This window comes from Dermacentor andersoni, chromosome 6, assembly GCF_023375885.2.
Source record: "Dermacentor andersoni chromosome 6, qqDerAnde1_hic_scaffold, whole genome shotgun sequence".
In the NCBI taxonomy this organism is placed as follows: Eukaryota; Metazoa; Arthropoda; class Arachnida; order Ixodida; family Ixodidae; genus Dermacentor; species Dermacentor andersoni.
In genome coordinates, this window is record NC_092819.1 from 454,686 (window position 1) to 470,983 (window position 16,298).

Below are 16,298 nucleotides of genomic sequence, written 5' to 3' on the forward strand. Positions count from 1 at the left end.
TTCTTGGTGACTAACTTGCTCAATATCATTTGGTACAATGACAAAGTAACGTCCCAGTCATCTCAAAGTACCCAGTTTATAAACACTTGTCTGGACTTCCACTTCACCCAGCTTGTAGAGAAATCTACGCGCGTATCTGCCTCTTCATCTAATATACTAGACCTGATTCTCATCACAAACCCTGATGTAGTTTCCTTAATTCTTTACTTAAAAGGCTTAAATGATCACCATGCACTCACTTTTCATATCAAGACACAGGCTCCTCTTAAGAAAACAGTAAAGTGATTCACAATTATAGCAAAGCTGATTTGGCTTCAATTACCACTGAAATGGAAATTTTTGCAGCTTCGTACATTTCTAATTGTGATCAGAGCTGTATTGAAAAAAATTGGTGTATCGTCGAAAATAAAATGTTGCCACTAAACGAACATTTCATGTCGCAAAGGACTTTCATTTGCAAACCACGGTCCCCTTAGTTCAACCCCTTTTTGAAGCGACTTCATAACACAAAAAACCAGTTGCTTCATTGCAAAAAAGCTTCACGCAGTGACATCACTTGGTCTGCTTACTACCATGCTGAAAATGACTACAATGCAGCTGCCACTAGTGTGAAACAGCACATTGTTACATTGTTACACTTCCATCCCTATTGCAAACCAAGCCTTGAAAATACTGGATTATAGTTAATTGTACTCCAAGTAATATCACCCAGTTAACATGCCCCAACAATGAACCTGCCACTCCTGAAAAGTGCTGCAATGTATTTAATGATGTATTTTCTTCCTATGTTACTGCGATGCCACACAGATTACCACTTGTACCAAATTCAGGTTTTCTTACTATGAATCCAACTACTATTGACTGGGTTGGTGTTAGATGCCTAATTAACAATCGAAAAACATCTTCCTGTGCCTGCCCAGGCTACCTCAATTCAAAAATTTTGAAATGTACTGATGTATTTTCTGTTGTTATTTTCTTGCATATTTTCACACAGTCATTGCAGCATTCTGTTCTTCCATATAGCTGGTGTGTGGGAAAGGTGCTTCCAGTTCACAAATCAGGCAACACACACTTACCCAGCAATTACAGGCATATCTCACTAACAAGCATTTAATGTAAAATTCTCTAGCATATAATATATTTGCATTTGGCAGAGTTTTTCAGAATATAACTCCTTTTTTAACCCCTCCCAACATGGTTTCTGTAAGTACTTCTCATGTGAAACACAGCTCTTATCGTTTATTAACAATCTTTTTGAAATTTCTGATCTAAGTATCGACATCGACTGCATATTTATTGATTTTGCCAAAGCCTTCAACTCTGTGACTCACAATTCACTTCTGCTTAAGTTGACTTAACTTAATCTGGCCGTAAAGGTGTTCGAGTGAATAAAAAAAGAATTTTTTAATCAGGCGCAGTTTGCTAATGATAATAACCGTAATTCTTGGTTTTCTGATGTATCGGCAGGTGTATCTCAAGGCTCCATTCGGGGTCCACTTCTCTTTTTAATCTACATTAACAACATTTCGAACTGCACTCTTTCTTCTCTCATGAAACTATTCACAAATCACTTTGTTCTCTACTGTAAAATTACTAATCCATTCAATTCCAAAGAACTGCAGGACGATCTGAACCGTGTCGCTGAGTGGTGTTCTAAGTGGTAACTGAATGCTAGTAAATGTAAGGCCATGCAAATATCTCGTTAACACTGCTATGCATACATACTTTATTAATGGTGCCCCAGTGACGTCAGTTACCTCTCGATGGGCCTTCACATATCAAATAACCTTTCTTGGCATTCGCATGTGGACTATGTTACTAATAACGCTAACCGCACGCATAGGTACTTACGCCATAATTTTAGCTCTGCCCCTTCCTCCCTGAAGTTAACTCTTTACAAAACTTTAGTTCATTCCAAATCGCAGTATGCTTTAACCATTTGGGATCCGGCTCAGTCTTCACTAGTTACTGCAGTAGAAAGTATTCAAAAGCGTGGTGCACACTTCACCTTGTCTAATTATTCTCGTTAAGCAAGTATCTTATCAATGAAACAAACTCTTAATTTACATGATCTTTCGTCATGCCATTCCTGTCTCAGCCTCTTTCCCGAAGTTTTTACACTTCAACCCCGCTCTTAAAGGAAACCCTTTCTGCCCCTCAGTCTTATATTTCATCCCACACTGACCAATGTCAGGGTGCCAATGTGCCGCACAAACTGTTTCAGTGACTCGCTCATCCCTAGGGCAAGCAAGGACTGCAATTGCTTTGCTGCATCAGTCGCATTCATCACCGACTCTAACTTCAAGGTTGCTGTACAAGATGCCTTTTGTTAATATTGTTACGGGGGAATAAAATATATGTATTTACAATATATACAGCAACGAGGTTGTAGCTCAGTAGTCAGGGTACCACAATCTACCGATCATCGAGACACTTCAACTTCCTCTTCACGTCACAACGTCCTTTCGTCCACAGCGGCACAAGCATTGTCTCGATGCTTCCTAGGGTGTCGAATTAGTCTGTGAGTTATAGGGCTTTAGTTGCGAAACGTGCACAATATCAGTTCTTGGCGGGGTAGAAGACGTCGAAGTCACAGGTGATATCTCATATGTAAGGCTGGTGACTTGGCGAAGAACTCGGTATGGCACGACGTATCGCGGCAACAGTTTTTCGCAAAGGCCGACGCGACGGGAGGATAACCAAAGCAGGACAAGTGATCCAGGGCTGAAATGAACGTACCGACGACAACTGTCTTAACTGTGCTTTTGGCTAGTCTGAGACGCCAGAAGATGGTCACGGGCAATGGCGTCGTGACAACAATGGCGTCGTGAGCATAGAATATGGTAGTGGCGGTATCGGAAGGGAGCAGCGAGTCAAGAGGCAGGAGTGGGTCACGGCCATATAGTAGATAGAACGGAGAATAACCAGTAATATCGTGACGCGAGGAATTGTACGCAAACGCCACGAAGAGTAAGGTGCAGTCGCAATCCCAGTGATCATCGGACGCGTACATGGAAAGCATGCCCGTGAGTGTACGGTTAAGACGCTCGGTAGATAGAACGAAGAATAACCAGTAATATTGACACATGTACTTATCTTTATCGGGCGACCACGTTTCGCCGCCTAACAAATGTTAGCGCACAGCGCGGGACGCACCTGCATGTATCCGAAGTTTCTGGAAAGTTATCGATGCTTCTATCCGCTGTCTGTTCTCACCGAACCTTGTGTTATCTGATTTCATCGCCTGACGCGAATGGTGTAGAACTGTGTGGAAGGCACGCGGGTCCCAACGATTAGTCTGGAACATTCGACGACTGCTGTATAAAAGCCGACGCGCTTGACCCGCTGATCAGATTTTCGATGATCACCAACCGTGTTCGCCGCTATCGTTGTGCTATAAGTGTAGCCTGTTTTTGTGAGCACAGGTTCGCCCAATAAAAGTTCGTTTTGTCTTTCACAGTATTGCTACTGTGTTCTTCAACGTCACCACCACGTGACAATATCGTGACACGACGAATTGTACGCAAACATCACGAAGGGTAAGGTGTAGTCCCAATCCCAGTGATCATCGAACACGTACATGGAAAGCATGTCTGTGAGTGTAGTTGAGATGCTCAGTAAGTCCGTTAGTCTGTGGGTGGTAGGCCATCGTAATTTGTGGGACGTGGAGCAAGAGCGAAGAAGGTCGTCGACAACCTTAGAAAGAAAACAGCGGCCCCTATCAGTGAGTAGCTGACATGGGCCACCATGATGTAGGATCACCTCATGAAGGAGAAAATCAGCCACATCAGTTGCCCAGCTTGTTGGGAGGGCCCGTTGTGGTATAACGCGTGGTATAGTCCGTCGCAACGGCCACCCACTTGTCGCCCGAGGATGAAGTTGGAAATGGGCCAAGGAGGTCCAGGCCGACGCGGTAAATTGGCTCACTGGGGATATCTATATGGTGAAGGTGCCCAGCGTGAGAAAATGGAGGCTGCTTGTGGCATTGGCAAAGTTTGCAGGCTGTGACGTAACTTCGAACAGAGCGATATAGACCAGGCCAGAAAAATCACCTGCGGACACGGTCGTACGTACGGGAGACACCCAAATGACCAGCAGTGGGCACATTGTGTAACTGCGAAAGAATCGTCGAGCGCAGGTGCTGGGCACTGACGAGAAGCAGTTGAGCACCCTGTGGACTCATATTGCGTCGGTATAAGGTCCCGTCCTGAAGAACAAACATACGGAGGGAAATGTCCTGTTGCTCCGAGGTAAGGCGTTCGATGATGGATCACGAATATGAGTCATGACGCTGCTAGTCGACGATACGTGAGAAGTCGGAGAGCGACAAAACGCAGGTATTTGTATCATTTTTTGTGCCATCGGGAGGGTCGACAGGATAGCGGGAGAGCCAGTCGGCGTCCTTATGTAGTCGTCCAGATTTTTAGGACACAGGAAAGGGTTACTCTTGCAGGCGTAAAGCCCAGTGGCCAAGACGGCCTGTCGGATCCCTGAGTGAGTACAGCCAGCATAAGGCATGATGATCTGTCACAACGGTGAAATGCCGACCAAACAACTAAGGGCAGAACTTAGCAATGGACCAAACAAGGGCCAAGCATTCACATTCTGTTATGGAGTAGTTGCGCTCTGGTGCTGACAGAAGACGGCTAGCATACGCAATCACGCGATTGGTGTCCCGCTGTCATTGGGACATGATAGTGCCAGTGCCATGGCCGCTTGCATCAGTGCGAACTTCTGTGTAGGCATGTGGATCAAAATGACCCAACACGGGTGGATTGATAAGACTGATAAGCGTTGAAAATGCTGCAGCCTGGTCGGGTCTGCAACGAAAAGTGACGTCCTTTTTGAGGAGGTCTGTGAGAGGGCGAGCGATTTCGGCAAAGTTCTGGATAAATCGCGGAAAATAGGAAGACAGCCCTAGGTAACTTCGGACATCGGTAAAAGAACGTGGAAGTGGAAACTCACCAATGGTACGAAGTTTATCAGGATCAGGGTGGACGCCAGCAGCGTCAACCAAGTGCCCAAGTACTCGTATTTGGCGGTGGCCGAAATGGCATTTTGCAGAATTGAGTTGTAGGCCAGCTTGTCGCAAAACAGCAAGGATAGCTGAGAGGTGGTGGAGGTGGCTCTCAAACGTCGGTGAAAAAACAATGACGTCATCAAGGTAGCAGAGGCACATGGTCCATTTGAATCCATGCAGAAGAGAGTCAATCATGCGCTCGAAGGTAGCAGGGGCATTGCACCGTCTGAAAGGCATCACTTTAAATTGGTAGAGACCATCTGGGGTGACGAACGCGGTCTTTTCACAATCTCGTTTATCCACTTCGATTTGCCAGTAGCCAGAGCGCTAATCAATCGACGAAAAATAACTGGCACTGTGTAAGCAGTCCAGTGCGTCATCAATATGCAGAAGCGGATACCCGTCCTTTTTGGTAATCTCATTAAGGTGACGGTAATCGATACAAAATCTCCAGGAGTTGTCCTTTTTAACCAGAACAATTGGTGAAGCCCACGGACTGCAGGAAGGCTCCATAATATCTTTGGAGAGCATTTTGTCCACCTCCGCTTGGATCACCTGGCGTTCAGCAGCAGACACACGGTAGGGCCACCGGTGTAAAGGAGGAGCGTCACCAGTGTGGATTGGATGGTTGACGACATGAGTTCGACCTAGCGGGCGATTGCCAAAATCAAAGATGTCTTCATAGGACATCAGAATGCGGTGAAAAGCGTCGGCGTAAGCAGGTCGTAAATCAGTAGCTATCATTGGTGCAAACTTATCGTTGCGTGAAGTAGGAGGGGCAGAAGCTGCAGCAGTGTCGAATAGTGGTTCAGGCATAAGAACAGCTACTCCAGTCTTCCAAAGGGGACAGCACAGCGAGAGATACACCCTCAGGAAGCACTTGCACACACGAACCAAAGTTCAGAAGAGTAAGCCACGCATCATTTATTGATGAGAGTTACAAGTGAGCTTGGTAGCGCTATCTGACAGGCCAGGAGGACGTCGCAAAGTGGGGACACCACGTAAGGGCCATCTCGAAGTGGTGGAGAAGGCGACATGAGGATGTAAGTCGCAGCATCAGGTTGCAGTCGAACAAATTCAGTGAACAAAATCGACCGTTGGTTGGGTCGGGAGAGTACTGGGGCAGTTCAAGGCGAAGGGCACAGGTTGCACAGTCTATAAGTGCTGAATGGACACTCATACAGTCGATTCCAAGAATCACTTCGTGGGTACCCTCGGCTAGTACGGTGAACAGGACTAACAATGCGGTGCACATTCCCATCACGGCTGTTGTACTGCCATTAGCTACTCGGACGGCAGGCGACTTGGCAGGTGTCAGAACTTTACAGAGACGGCTACGAAGATCTGGTCGCATAACCGACACCTGAGCGCCAGTATCGATGAGGGCTTGAACAGGTACATCATCAACAAAAATTTGAGCAAGGTTCGGTCGAGCAGAGGTTTAGCAGTCTGAGTCGTTAATGCAGCCTCATCTGCGGAGGCTGCATTGCTTAGTTTCCCGAGAAGTGGCCCGTGTAGAGCGGGGATGACAAGGTGTGGGCGTACGGGACTGACGGCGCTGCGCCAAGGGCGAGCAGCTAGTGGTGTTTCCCCGAGGTGGAAGGTCGGCATGATATGGTTTTGAGAGGGGCGACAGAGGCAGGGGGTCTTGGTCGAAGTAGCGATAAGCATATGGTCGAGGCGAGGCGTACCAGTGGCTACTACGGCAGTGGCGGGAGATGTGACCGGCCAGAGAGCAAGTAAAGCAAATTGGCCTGCCATCCAGTGTTCACCACTCAGAGGGGTTCCGATAGCCATTCGGGAACGACTGTCGAGGTGCAGCAGAAGCAATGACATGAGCGGTAGGGGTCGGACGTGGGTGGACGGCAGACTGGATGTCCATGTTTGCAGTTTTTTGGCGGACAACAGCTTGAATAAGCAAGATGGTCATGTTGTCATGCATATGGAGGCAGTGAGAACGTGGAGCCATAGCCTCAAGTTCGCGACGGATGACCTGCGTCATGCTTGGCATAGTAGGCAAATGTGACGCCAGAGGGTCATTGCAGGAGGAAGTGGCAGCCGTATTCGGAAGTCGGTCGAAGTGTTGTATGATGCGTTTGCTCTTCGCTTGCTCAAAATTTTAGCATTCTTTAATGATGGACTCAACCGTTGAGCAGTTCCCGCAAAGCGGGAGGTCGACCTCATCGTCCACGATGCCCTTCAAAATGTGTCCGACCTTATCGGCCTCCAGCATTTCCGCGTTTGCTTTACGGCAGAGAGCCAGAATGTCTTGAATATATGCGGCGTACGATTCGGTTGATGTCTGGGCACGAGACGCCAACTCTTGCTTGGCCTCCATTTGATGTCCCACAGGTCTTCCGAAAAGATCGCTTAGCTTCCCCTTGCAGGAGTCCCAGCTTATAATGTCAGTTTCATGCATCTCGAACCATACCTTCGCGGTTCCTCCCAAGTGAAAGATCACGTTGGCCAGCAAAAGTGTGGCATCCCACTTGTGCTTACCGACGCGTTCATACGACGTCAGCCAGTCTTAGACATCAACCTTGCCAGTGCCGATGAATATTCCCGGGTGACATAGCTGGGTTAGCACCACTTCCGCTGGTGTCTGAGGGATAGAGGCAGCGTCAGCGGCGGAGGCATCGTCAGTAGCAATATCAGCAGAACCGACGTGATGCCCGCTGCGAAGATCCAGGGCCAGCTTGTGGCGAGAGTACCCCGCACATCCACCAAAATGTTACAGGGGAATAAAATATAGGTATGTACAATATATACAGCTACGAGGTTGTAGCTCAGTAGTCAGGGTACCACCATCTACCACTCGTCGCGACACTTCAAGTTCCTCTTCACCTCACGATGTCCTTTCGTCCACAGCGGCACAAACTCGTACGTGACAATATTTTTGTTAGTATCCTTACATTTTTTTATTCTACTCTTATCTTTAATGCCTTTCAGTCTTGAAAGCATGCAAAATAAATAAATAAATAAATAAATAAATACAGAACAAAGGTACAAAGTAGCATTTGACTTATTTACTCGACTACATTTACACAGAGGGCATTATTACAACAGAAGCACATTAGCAATTCATTCTCAGCGAAACAAAATACAGTTGTAACTGCATAGTAAAATACAAAATCTGCATAAAGCAAAACATAACAGGCTGCTGACAAACTGTTTCATGATGAGCATGTTCTGACAGCTGAGTCTTGAAGCAAAGAGGTTGTCAGATGGTAAAACAACAGCCTCAGGCAAAATTATTCCACATGCCTAATGTGCTGAGAGAAAAAATATGTTTGTCTCATTTTCTTGTTTTTTCCTTGGAACCAATAAGTAAAGTGTCTAGCTGCTTCTGTGGTGATTACTATTTGAATGCACTGTCAGGCTGTTCTGAGAGCTCCTGAAAAGGCTGTAAGGTGTTAGCTAAAGGTACCAGGATTAGATCCATTCCTCAATTCTCAATTCTAATTCTTTACTGAAAAAAAAAAAAAAGAAATTGTAGCTTGTTCACAAAGTTCGCTATTTATTCAGTTTACCCTACAGGCTCGGAGGAGCATTGAGTAGGGGGGGTTACAGAAAAATGACAAATAATTAACGCAGAGAAGGGAACTGCATAGTAAGAGAAACAAATAAGTTTGTACATTGGAAAAAGATCTTCCTTACCTTGCCCACAAGAAAATAGCTGCATTTCATTTTTTTATGCACATTACAACACAATTAACTGCTCCTAAACAACTTATTCATGCAATACAACCTCACATGTATGTGCACTTGCCTTGAGTGTATCCACGGGCTGCAACACTACAATGCGGTGAATAGAAGAACGCCACTTCTGGAAGCTGCCTTCGTCCACGCGTACCATGATGAGGCATGTTGCAAGCTTTATCACTTCAGCCATTATAACAGCCGTACTGGCTATGAAAAGGTCCTTCTGTGTGCGAGCCATCCGCATGGTTAGGTTAAGAGCAGCATTTTGAACTGTCAATGTCACCAGAGACGCATACTTGAGTGCCTGCTGTGTTCCTGCATATGCAGAAGGATTACACACATCACGTATCCAGACATCTCACACCATGCTAGGAAAAATTTGCAGTTTCACCCGAAGGATGAAGCACTGACTGCTATAGCAAAGTTTAGCGTTGTCCTTGAACTTCTTGAATGGTGTTCTCACTATACGTGGGTGCACCAAACTTTCTGGCTCCCTTAAAAGGTTTAACATGTTGTGTAGGGCCTGTAATGACATCGCACTGGTGCCACTACGCTGTCTGTGAAGAGCCATGCCAGTAAAATTACATCACTTTCAGGTTTGAGCACCAATATCGTTTTGTATTTTTAATATTACATTAGTCTGAGAAGACTTAACATTCACAGCACATGCCATTAATCTTATGTTTTATCATATTTGCTTGTGGGCTGCCATGCATAAAATTCTGAAGAATAATTTAGTCATGAACGTAAGACCTGGTATGAGCAAATTTATTGACTGAATATTGTAGCAGTATAACCCGCACGTACGGCATGGATAAGCATATAGCATACACATACCCACGGTGGAAGAATATGAGAGGGGTGTGGTGTTTGGCGAATAGATAGTGCGAGTAGTTTGGGGGGCCCGTCTTTTACATTGAGTTAAAGGGAAAATGAGAGCACATGGTCGTGTTGTGCGTGCTTTCCCAGCAATGTGTAGAGTATTTTGGCACATAATGGGGAAAAAATGCATTGCCCCTCATTGTAATATGGGGTATATGTCATGCAAAGAAAAATTCTTGTTTTTTGCCCTAAAGACGATGATCGTCTGAACAGTGCACGTAATCCCAAGGGAGGATTGATCCCTTCAGCTGACAGACTAGGTCTGCAAATGACACTTCTAGCACGAAGTCATGTGCAATGAATTGACAGCACAGCACAATAGTACTGTTACAATGCATAAAGGTATTTTCCTATTGCAAGTGAACTGCAAAAAATAGGGATGGATGGAGGGTGCAACCCACGCACTGATGTACTCCATCTATCCCTGTTTCTTTTGCCCTTCACTTGCAGTATATCGTACCAACAAGGCCGAATTTCAACACTTCTCAAGTATATTCTTATGCATTACTATGTCAACAAAATTTTTTTCTACATGTTCTACAGTTCTCTCTGTAGTGTCTGCACGCAGGGTGCATCTGCAAGCACTCATGTTATATCTGTTCAGTAAATGCCTTTACTCTCATAGGTACCCCCAAAACAATCACGCGATTTAGTGGATAGAGGTTGTCGCATCAAATCACAGAAGTTCAATTCGAACACTATTCCTTTACTACTTCCGTTATCGTGAATACACTCTTTGGCATGGACAAGGGACATGCCTGAACGCCCGTTGTGTGTACTTCGTAATGACAGGCTCACCCTCCTCTCCTAGAAACTGCGCAAGTAACCATGCATGATTAAAAATGCTTGTATGTGAAGGTGGCTAGAGAAAATGAAAATTCAAAACTTGGTTGATGACGGGCACTTATTTGTTTATGGCTAAAGAAGACACTTGAACCAATTCCTCGTAAAACAGCAAAGGTGGGTTTCCCAGCATGCAGGTGTTCAAATCTTTGCAACAGTACGGGATATATACTATGCGCACAATACACAAAATCAATAAATGCTGAAGAGGGTCCTTCGAGGTATTTAATCTGCAGGAGCCACTATTAAACGCAAAAAAGTGCCTTGGATATGGCTGTTACGATTCCTAAAGAACAAAATTAAAGGAAAGGACATCTTTGCAAGCACAATTGTACAAAGCACTCTTTACTTCGTCTAGCAGCAGCACAATATCAAGCCAGAGATGGTGAAAGTTTGGCATCTGCATGTTGCACTGATATTTCTAAGAATCTGTCTTTTTGCAAATCCCCAGCACTGTAATTTCACAAAGGTCTAGTTAGTCATTTGGCTGTTTCGAACTTGTGTTTCTAGCTTCATTTCATGATTGTCTTTATTACATCAAGGGGTAATTTAACATACTATCTGCTGAGTGAGGCATCTGCCTGACATTTGCTTCAATGTTTTTCTCTGCTTAAACAATCCATGCTAGGCCCTCGAAAAAGAAAAGAAGAGAATGCAGGAAAATGAGCTTTGGAATGCGTTATATCACTTATTATACTTGGCGTGCTTTCCTACTGCACATAGGTCAAGCTGGCGGGACCCTGACGGACGGCCCCTAAAAATGGATTGATGGATGGATGTTATGAGCGTCCCCTTTGGAATGGGACAGTGGGTTGTGCGCCAAGCTCTTGCTATTATACTGCCTATGGTCCTACCTATGTTAAAAAAGAAAACAAAACACAGGGGAAAAAAAACACGATGAATCCCATAACCAAAGTTTCTGAACCCCTATCGTGAACTTTATTTTTTTTATGCCCCCATTGTTTGTCGTTTCCCTACTTTTCTTCCACCAATCTTCCAATTGCCTCTTACTAATCTCTATTGCGGAAATGTTTACTTTCCCCCTGCTCTAGCTGAACCCAAGGGCTTCAAGGAGGCCAGTGATTACTAAATCGACCATTGGGCAGATATCTTCACATTCTGATAAAACATGCTCCATCGTTTCCCTAGCTTTACTGCACCAAGCAGGTTCTTCTTCTTCCTTCTTCTTATATCTCGCTTTATAAGTGCAATTTCTAAAGCATCCTGATCTCGCTTTGAGAAGTAATGAGCTTCCCTTTGAGTTATCATAACTTGTTTCTTTCCTTATTTTGTTTTTTCCTCTTACCTAGTTACTCATAGCAGGTTTCTTTTCCATTGGTGCCACCCATGAGATTACCTCAGCCTCTCTGACTTTGCGTTTGATGTTCAGTGTTGGCACGCTGATTACCATACCAGTCACACACTTTCTGGTAAGCTTGCTAGTTCTTTTCCTCCACTGTAAATCAATGTTATTCCTGCACAGATAGATACCTGAACACTCTCCCAGCCCATTTACTTTCTTCCATATTCCTCAGCCGTTCTTCATACTCAATTTTACTGCGAGCTTCCCTCGCTTCAAATTTGTCCAGCCCATATCACCCTGCCCAGCTTCACTTGTAGTCTTCCAGCGAGCGCCCAATGTGCAGCGTCCCATTAATTTTTGGTTGCTATAGAGTCGTGATTGTACCCCACGACTTCAAGCAAACAACTGCATTTCTGAGCTATCAAGGCAGAAAGTTGGGCTAGTTGGTGTGTCATCATTATTCAAAAGACTAGCACAAAATAGCAGGGACACAGACAGAGAAGACATTAGCACTCGTCCTGTCGTCTTGTCTGTCTGTGTCCCTGCTATGTTGCGCTAGTCTTTTGAATAATGCATTTCTGAATTTAAGTCCTTGAACCATTACACCTTTCCACGTACCCCGAAACACCTCTTACCTATTGTATCCCCATGGCACTCTGTGTTACTTCATGGTTGCATTTCTCTTCCCCTTTGCTATTATTGTTTTTACCTGCGTTCAATCAATCGCCTTCATTTATTCATACACCAAGGCATTTGTATTCTTCTACTCAAGGCATTTCCTTGCCCTGTATTGAAACTGTCTATTCACTGTTTTCATTGAAAACCATATAACCTCATTTTTTTTAACACTATATTTTCATCCTATATTTTCACATTCCTGTCTGCGATATTAGCCATATATTGCATATCTCTTTGCTTGTTAGCAAGCAACACAATGTCACCTGCATAAAATGAACCTGGAAGCTGCTGCTCTACTACTGTACCTGCCTGTTTGGATAGGAGATTAAACTGGATAGCACTTTCTTCTAGTGCCCTTTCCGTCCACACCACGTACATCATAAACAGCAGTGGGGATAAAGGGCACCCCTGCCTCAGTCCTTTGTTGATATCAACTTTCTCCTCGCTCTTCTTCTCTTCCCATTCAACGCAAACGGTCTTTTCTAGGTAAATCTATCTCAAAAGCTGTAGACAATTGTCGCCTAAGCCTTCCCCTTCTACAATATCCCACAAAGTGCTACGGTCTACGTTGTCATACGCTCCTGTAATGTATAAAAAGACAACATATAACGGTCTTCTTTCTACTCTTCATATTTTAATACACTGAGTAAGGACCCATAAGTGGTCATCCAAATAAATGCCTACCTATTCTGAAGCCATTCTGAAGTTCTCCCAAAATGCCATTATTCTCTGCCCATGCTGGCAGCCTGCATTGGTAACCTGTATATTACCGATGTAATGGTCAACAGTCTATAGGAGTGAATTCTATCTTTCTCCCCCTTACCTTTATAAATTAAATTCATTCTACTTTGTTGCCAACTGTCTGGTTTCCATCTACCTTTAGGCTTTCTTCTACTGCTTTCAACAGAGCTTCCTTACTTTTTGGTCCTAGTTCATTAATCAGCCTAATGGGAAGTCTAGATCTGTGGCTGTGCGCTTTGGAATTTTCTCTTCAGCTTTCTTCCAGTTGAAATTTGTCAGCACCAGCTCCTTTTCAATCTGGTTCTCTTTGACGCCCCTTTTTTCCTCAACTACAACCTTGTCATTGCCTTGGAAAGATTCGGCTGTTATTTTTTGGATGTAATTTAATGCTATGTCCCCTTCCAGTTTGTTTCCATGTTTGTCTAGGTTATGTTGTATTGTTCCAGGCTTCCTGCCAAATAATTTTATGTGGTTCCAAAATATTCTTGGTGTGGCCTTCTCACGCTTTTTCTCACGCATTTCTGACAACCAACGTTCAATTTCACCTTTTATCTTTGCTTGCACCAGTATTTCAACCATATATTTTTTCTCCCGGTATATTTCCCATTTTGAGGCTACTTCCTCCTGCGGCAACTGCGCTTTTTTTTGGCTGTCTGTGCTCCCGCTCTCTCGCACCATCAGTTTATAGAAAGTGCGCAACATTACCTAGTCTGCTCTCTGGCTTGGAGGTCAGTCCACCGCGCACATACTGAATTTTTAAATATTTGCGAAAATTTGCTTTAGGTGTCCATGTAATTGCTATAGCAATAAACGGGGTTGACGTTACGGGGAAGGGCAAATAACTGAACAAATCACTTGTGTGTTACACAACAGCGGTTAAATGAAGACGAACCCCTATAAGTTCCCGACGTCAACACCCCGCCTCCCCCACCCCCTTTTTTTTTGTTCCCACATCTGCACTAAAGCTGAAATTCGAAATAGTTCGTTATTCCTGATTGCCAAACACCAACGCATAAACAATAAGGGATGAATGTAGAAGAGGCATTACACAGCGCTGTATATCTCTTCTACTTCTGTATATACCGCTGTATATACTTCTTCTGTCCATTTTATTTATTTTATTTTTTTACGCGTTGGTACTTGATGATCCCACAGCTGAGGGCATCCCCTCGTCATCTGCTTAGCAGCAAAAACACGCAGGGGAGAAGACTCAGCCACATACCGGTTTTGATTTGTTCAGCGACGGCAGCACTAGACCCGACAAGTAAAACTTCGTCCTTCCTGATGCCGGTCATGACTGATCACAGACAGCGAGATATTTCTTCAATGTTGGCAAATTTGATGTTAGACGGAGTCACCTGGACGGAGTGCACGAAAAGATGTATCAAGCTTGGAAGCGCTGTTATATGGCAAGTCGCGCACCGAAGGCACGGCACACGAAACGGACGCGTGTCATGCGCGAGTCCGGCCCACCTGCGAGTACGGCCTCGGCTCAACTCAGAGTTACATGTATTACAAGTAGGCGCACACGTAAATCGGAAATCCCGTAAGGTGCATCAATGCAATGGTGCACGTGGAACGATTAGTAGGCGCTCAGACACCTCAATTGAACCGCTGTAAAACCACGACCTACTGTACAAAGAGCGACCTGCGCATTTCGTGGACGCCTACGGCAGCGCGCGGCCGATGAAATACCACGTGATCATTGAGTGGGGACCAAGCGTGCCGGTAGAGGCCGCCAGTGCTCACCCTCACAGCAACGCCCGAAACGCTCCGGCCCTGCCTTCAGGAGTACGGCGATGACGGTAAAAATTCGCAGAGGAGCTGCAGTAAACTCGGCATTTCACATTATTGACAGGGTGCGGCTCGAAAAATGCGCGTAGATACATGCGATACATGCCCCAGCTATTTGGTATCTTCGCTGTGCAGTGCAATGAAATTTGAAACCACTTTGAAGGCGCGGCCACGCGGCTGCTAGGATTGAAATAGTGTAATCCCTTAGAGCTTTCTTTTTTTCCCTCCGTGTCTGCTAAAATGTTGGTTAGTGCTGTGGTGCCAATATGGTCTGGTGCGCACTTTCCACGCTAGCCGAGGCGTGAGCGCACCCGCACTTCATTCTCCCGTAGGTTTCGCTAGTACCGAGCCGCACGCAATGAACGCACTATGGGGCTCTTGCATTGCCCAGAGGGCGCTGCGAAAAAGGTGATAAAAAGCGCCCTCTGTCCAAAAATGGGTCGTACCAAGCTCGGTCGTCTGCTTCGGAAAGCACGTTTACAATATGGACCCGCCACTTTCGGTTGTGTTGTATCACGGCCTGCAGCAAACATCGGGCGCCGAAGATTTTTTCAGGGGTGGCACGCTGCGTAAAGGCAAGAAATTATGCAGTGCCGAATACATGTACGCCGTTCAAGAATCAAGCGGCGAAGTTTTAGCGCGGTGTCAATCGCAAGTGAAGCGAGTCGCGTACGAAGTGGAACTTCAGGTAAGGTTTGCACGCTGCTAGATTCAGGCGCACAAACGCGATGAAATGCTTGCTATAAATGAATCCACAGCAGCGATAAGCAGACATCATGTGTACGGAACTGCTCGAGAACACAACGGTACGCGTCGCGATGTACGAACTGCTCGAGCGCACGATCGTACGCGCCGCGAAACGGCGGGCCTCCTGCAATCTTTGTTGACTGCATGCCGCTAAACAAGTAGTTATGCCTGCGTTGTAGTAGTGGCCATCTGTCCCTTTTAGTAAATGGTAATAACTGACGCAATGCATATGAGCTCGCACGTACGTGCGAATCGTGCTGCAGCGCGAGCTCTTGCGCAGCTCGCTTGATGCAGCTTTTAATGACAGCGCTCGAACATCGATCTGCTGTAATGAATACTACCTTGCTGCGCTGCCTCAACATGCTGGCTTGAGGTCAAGTATGAGCACATTTAACTCTCTAACTTGTGCTGCTCGTAGTGGAGTAGTGAATTGTCACCGAATCAACCCGACCATTTGTAGCCATTTGCACACACTTGGTCACTTCACCACTTCGCATCGGTCGAATTGTTAATTAATCGCTGTGGCCGGGTCTCGAATCGTGAATTACCAGCCATGCCTGCTGCTATGTCGGTCTGCTGTCGGGACTG

The 16,298-nt window shown here is 45.4% G+C and overlaps 1 protein-coding gene across 2 annotated transcripts in view; it reads right to left on the reverse strand.

Annotated features, from left to right (window-relative positions):
- Positions 1 to 14,796, reverse strand: part of LOC126521200 (UDP-galactose translocator-like) — a 58,559-nt gene extending 43,763 nt beyond the window's left edge. The window contains exons 1-3 of one of the 2 annotated variants that reach the window (XM_072288619.1): positions 14,643 to 14,796; positions 14,392 to 14,527; positions 8,790 to 9,037 (exon numbers count right to left, since the gene is read on the reverse strand). In XM_072288619.1, the coding sequence (XP_072144720.1) occupies positions 8,790 to 9,037; positions 14,392 to 14,464 (321 nt within the window). In that variant the 5' untranslated portion in view covers positions 14,465 to 14,527; positions 14,643 to 14,796. Of the gene's footprint in view, positions 1 to 8,789; positions 9,038 to 14,391 lie in introns of both variants that reach the window. The other variant, XM_055065730.2, reaches the window with a different exon arrangement.
- Between the last annotated feature and the right edge of the window lie 1,502 nt (positions 14,797 to 16,298).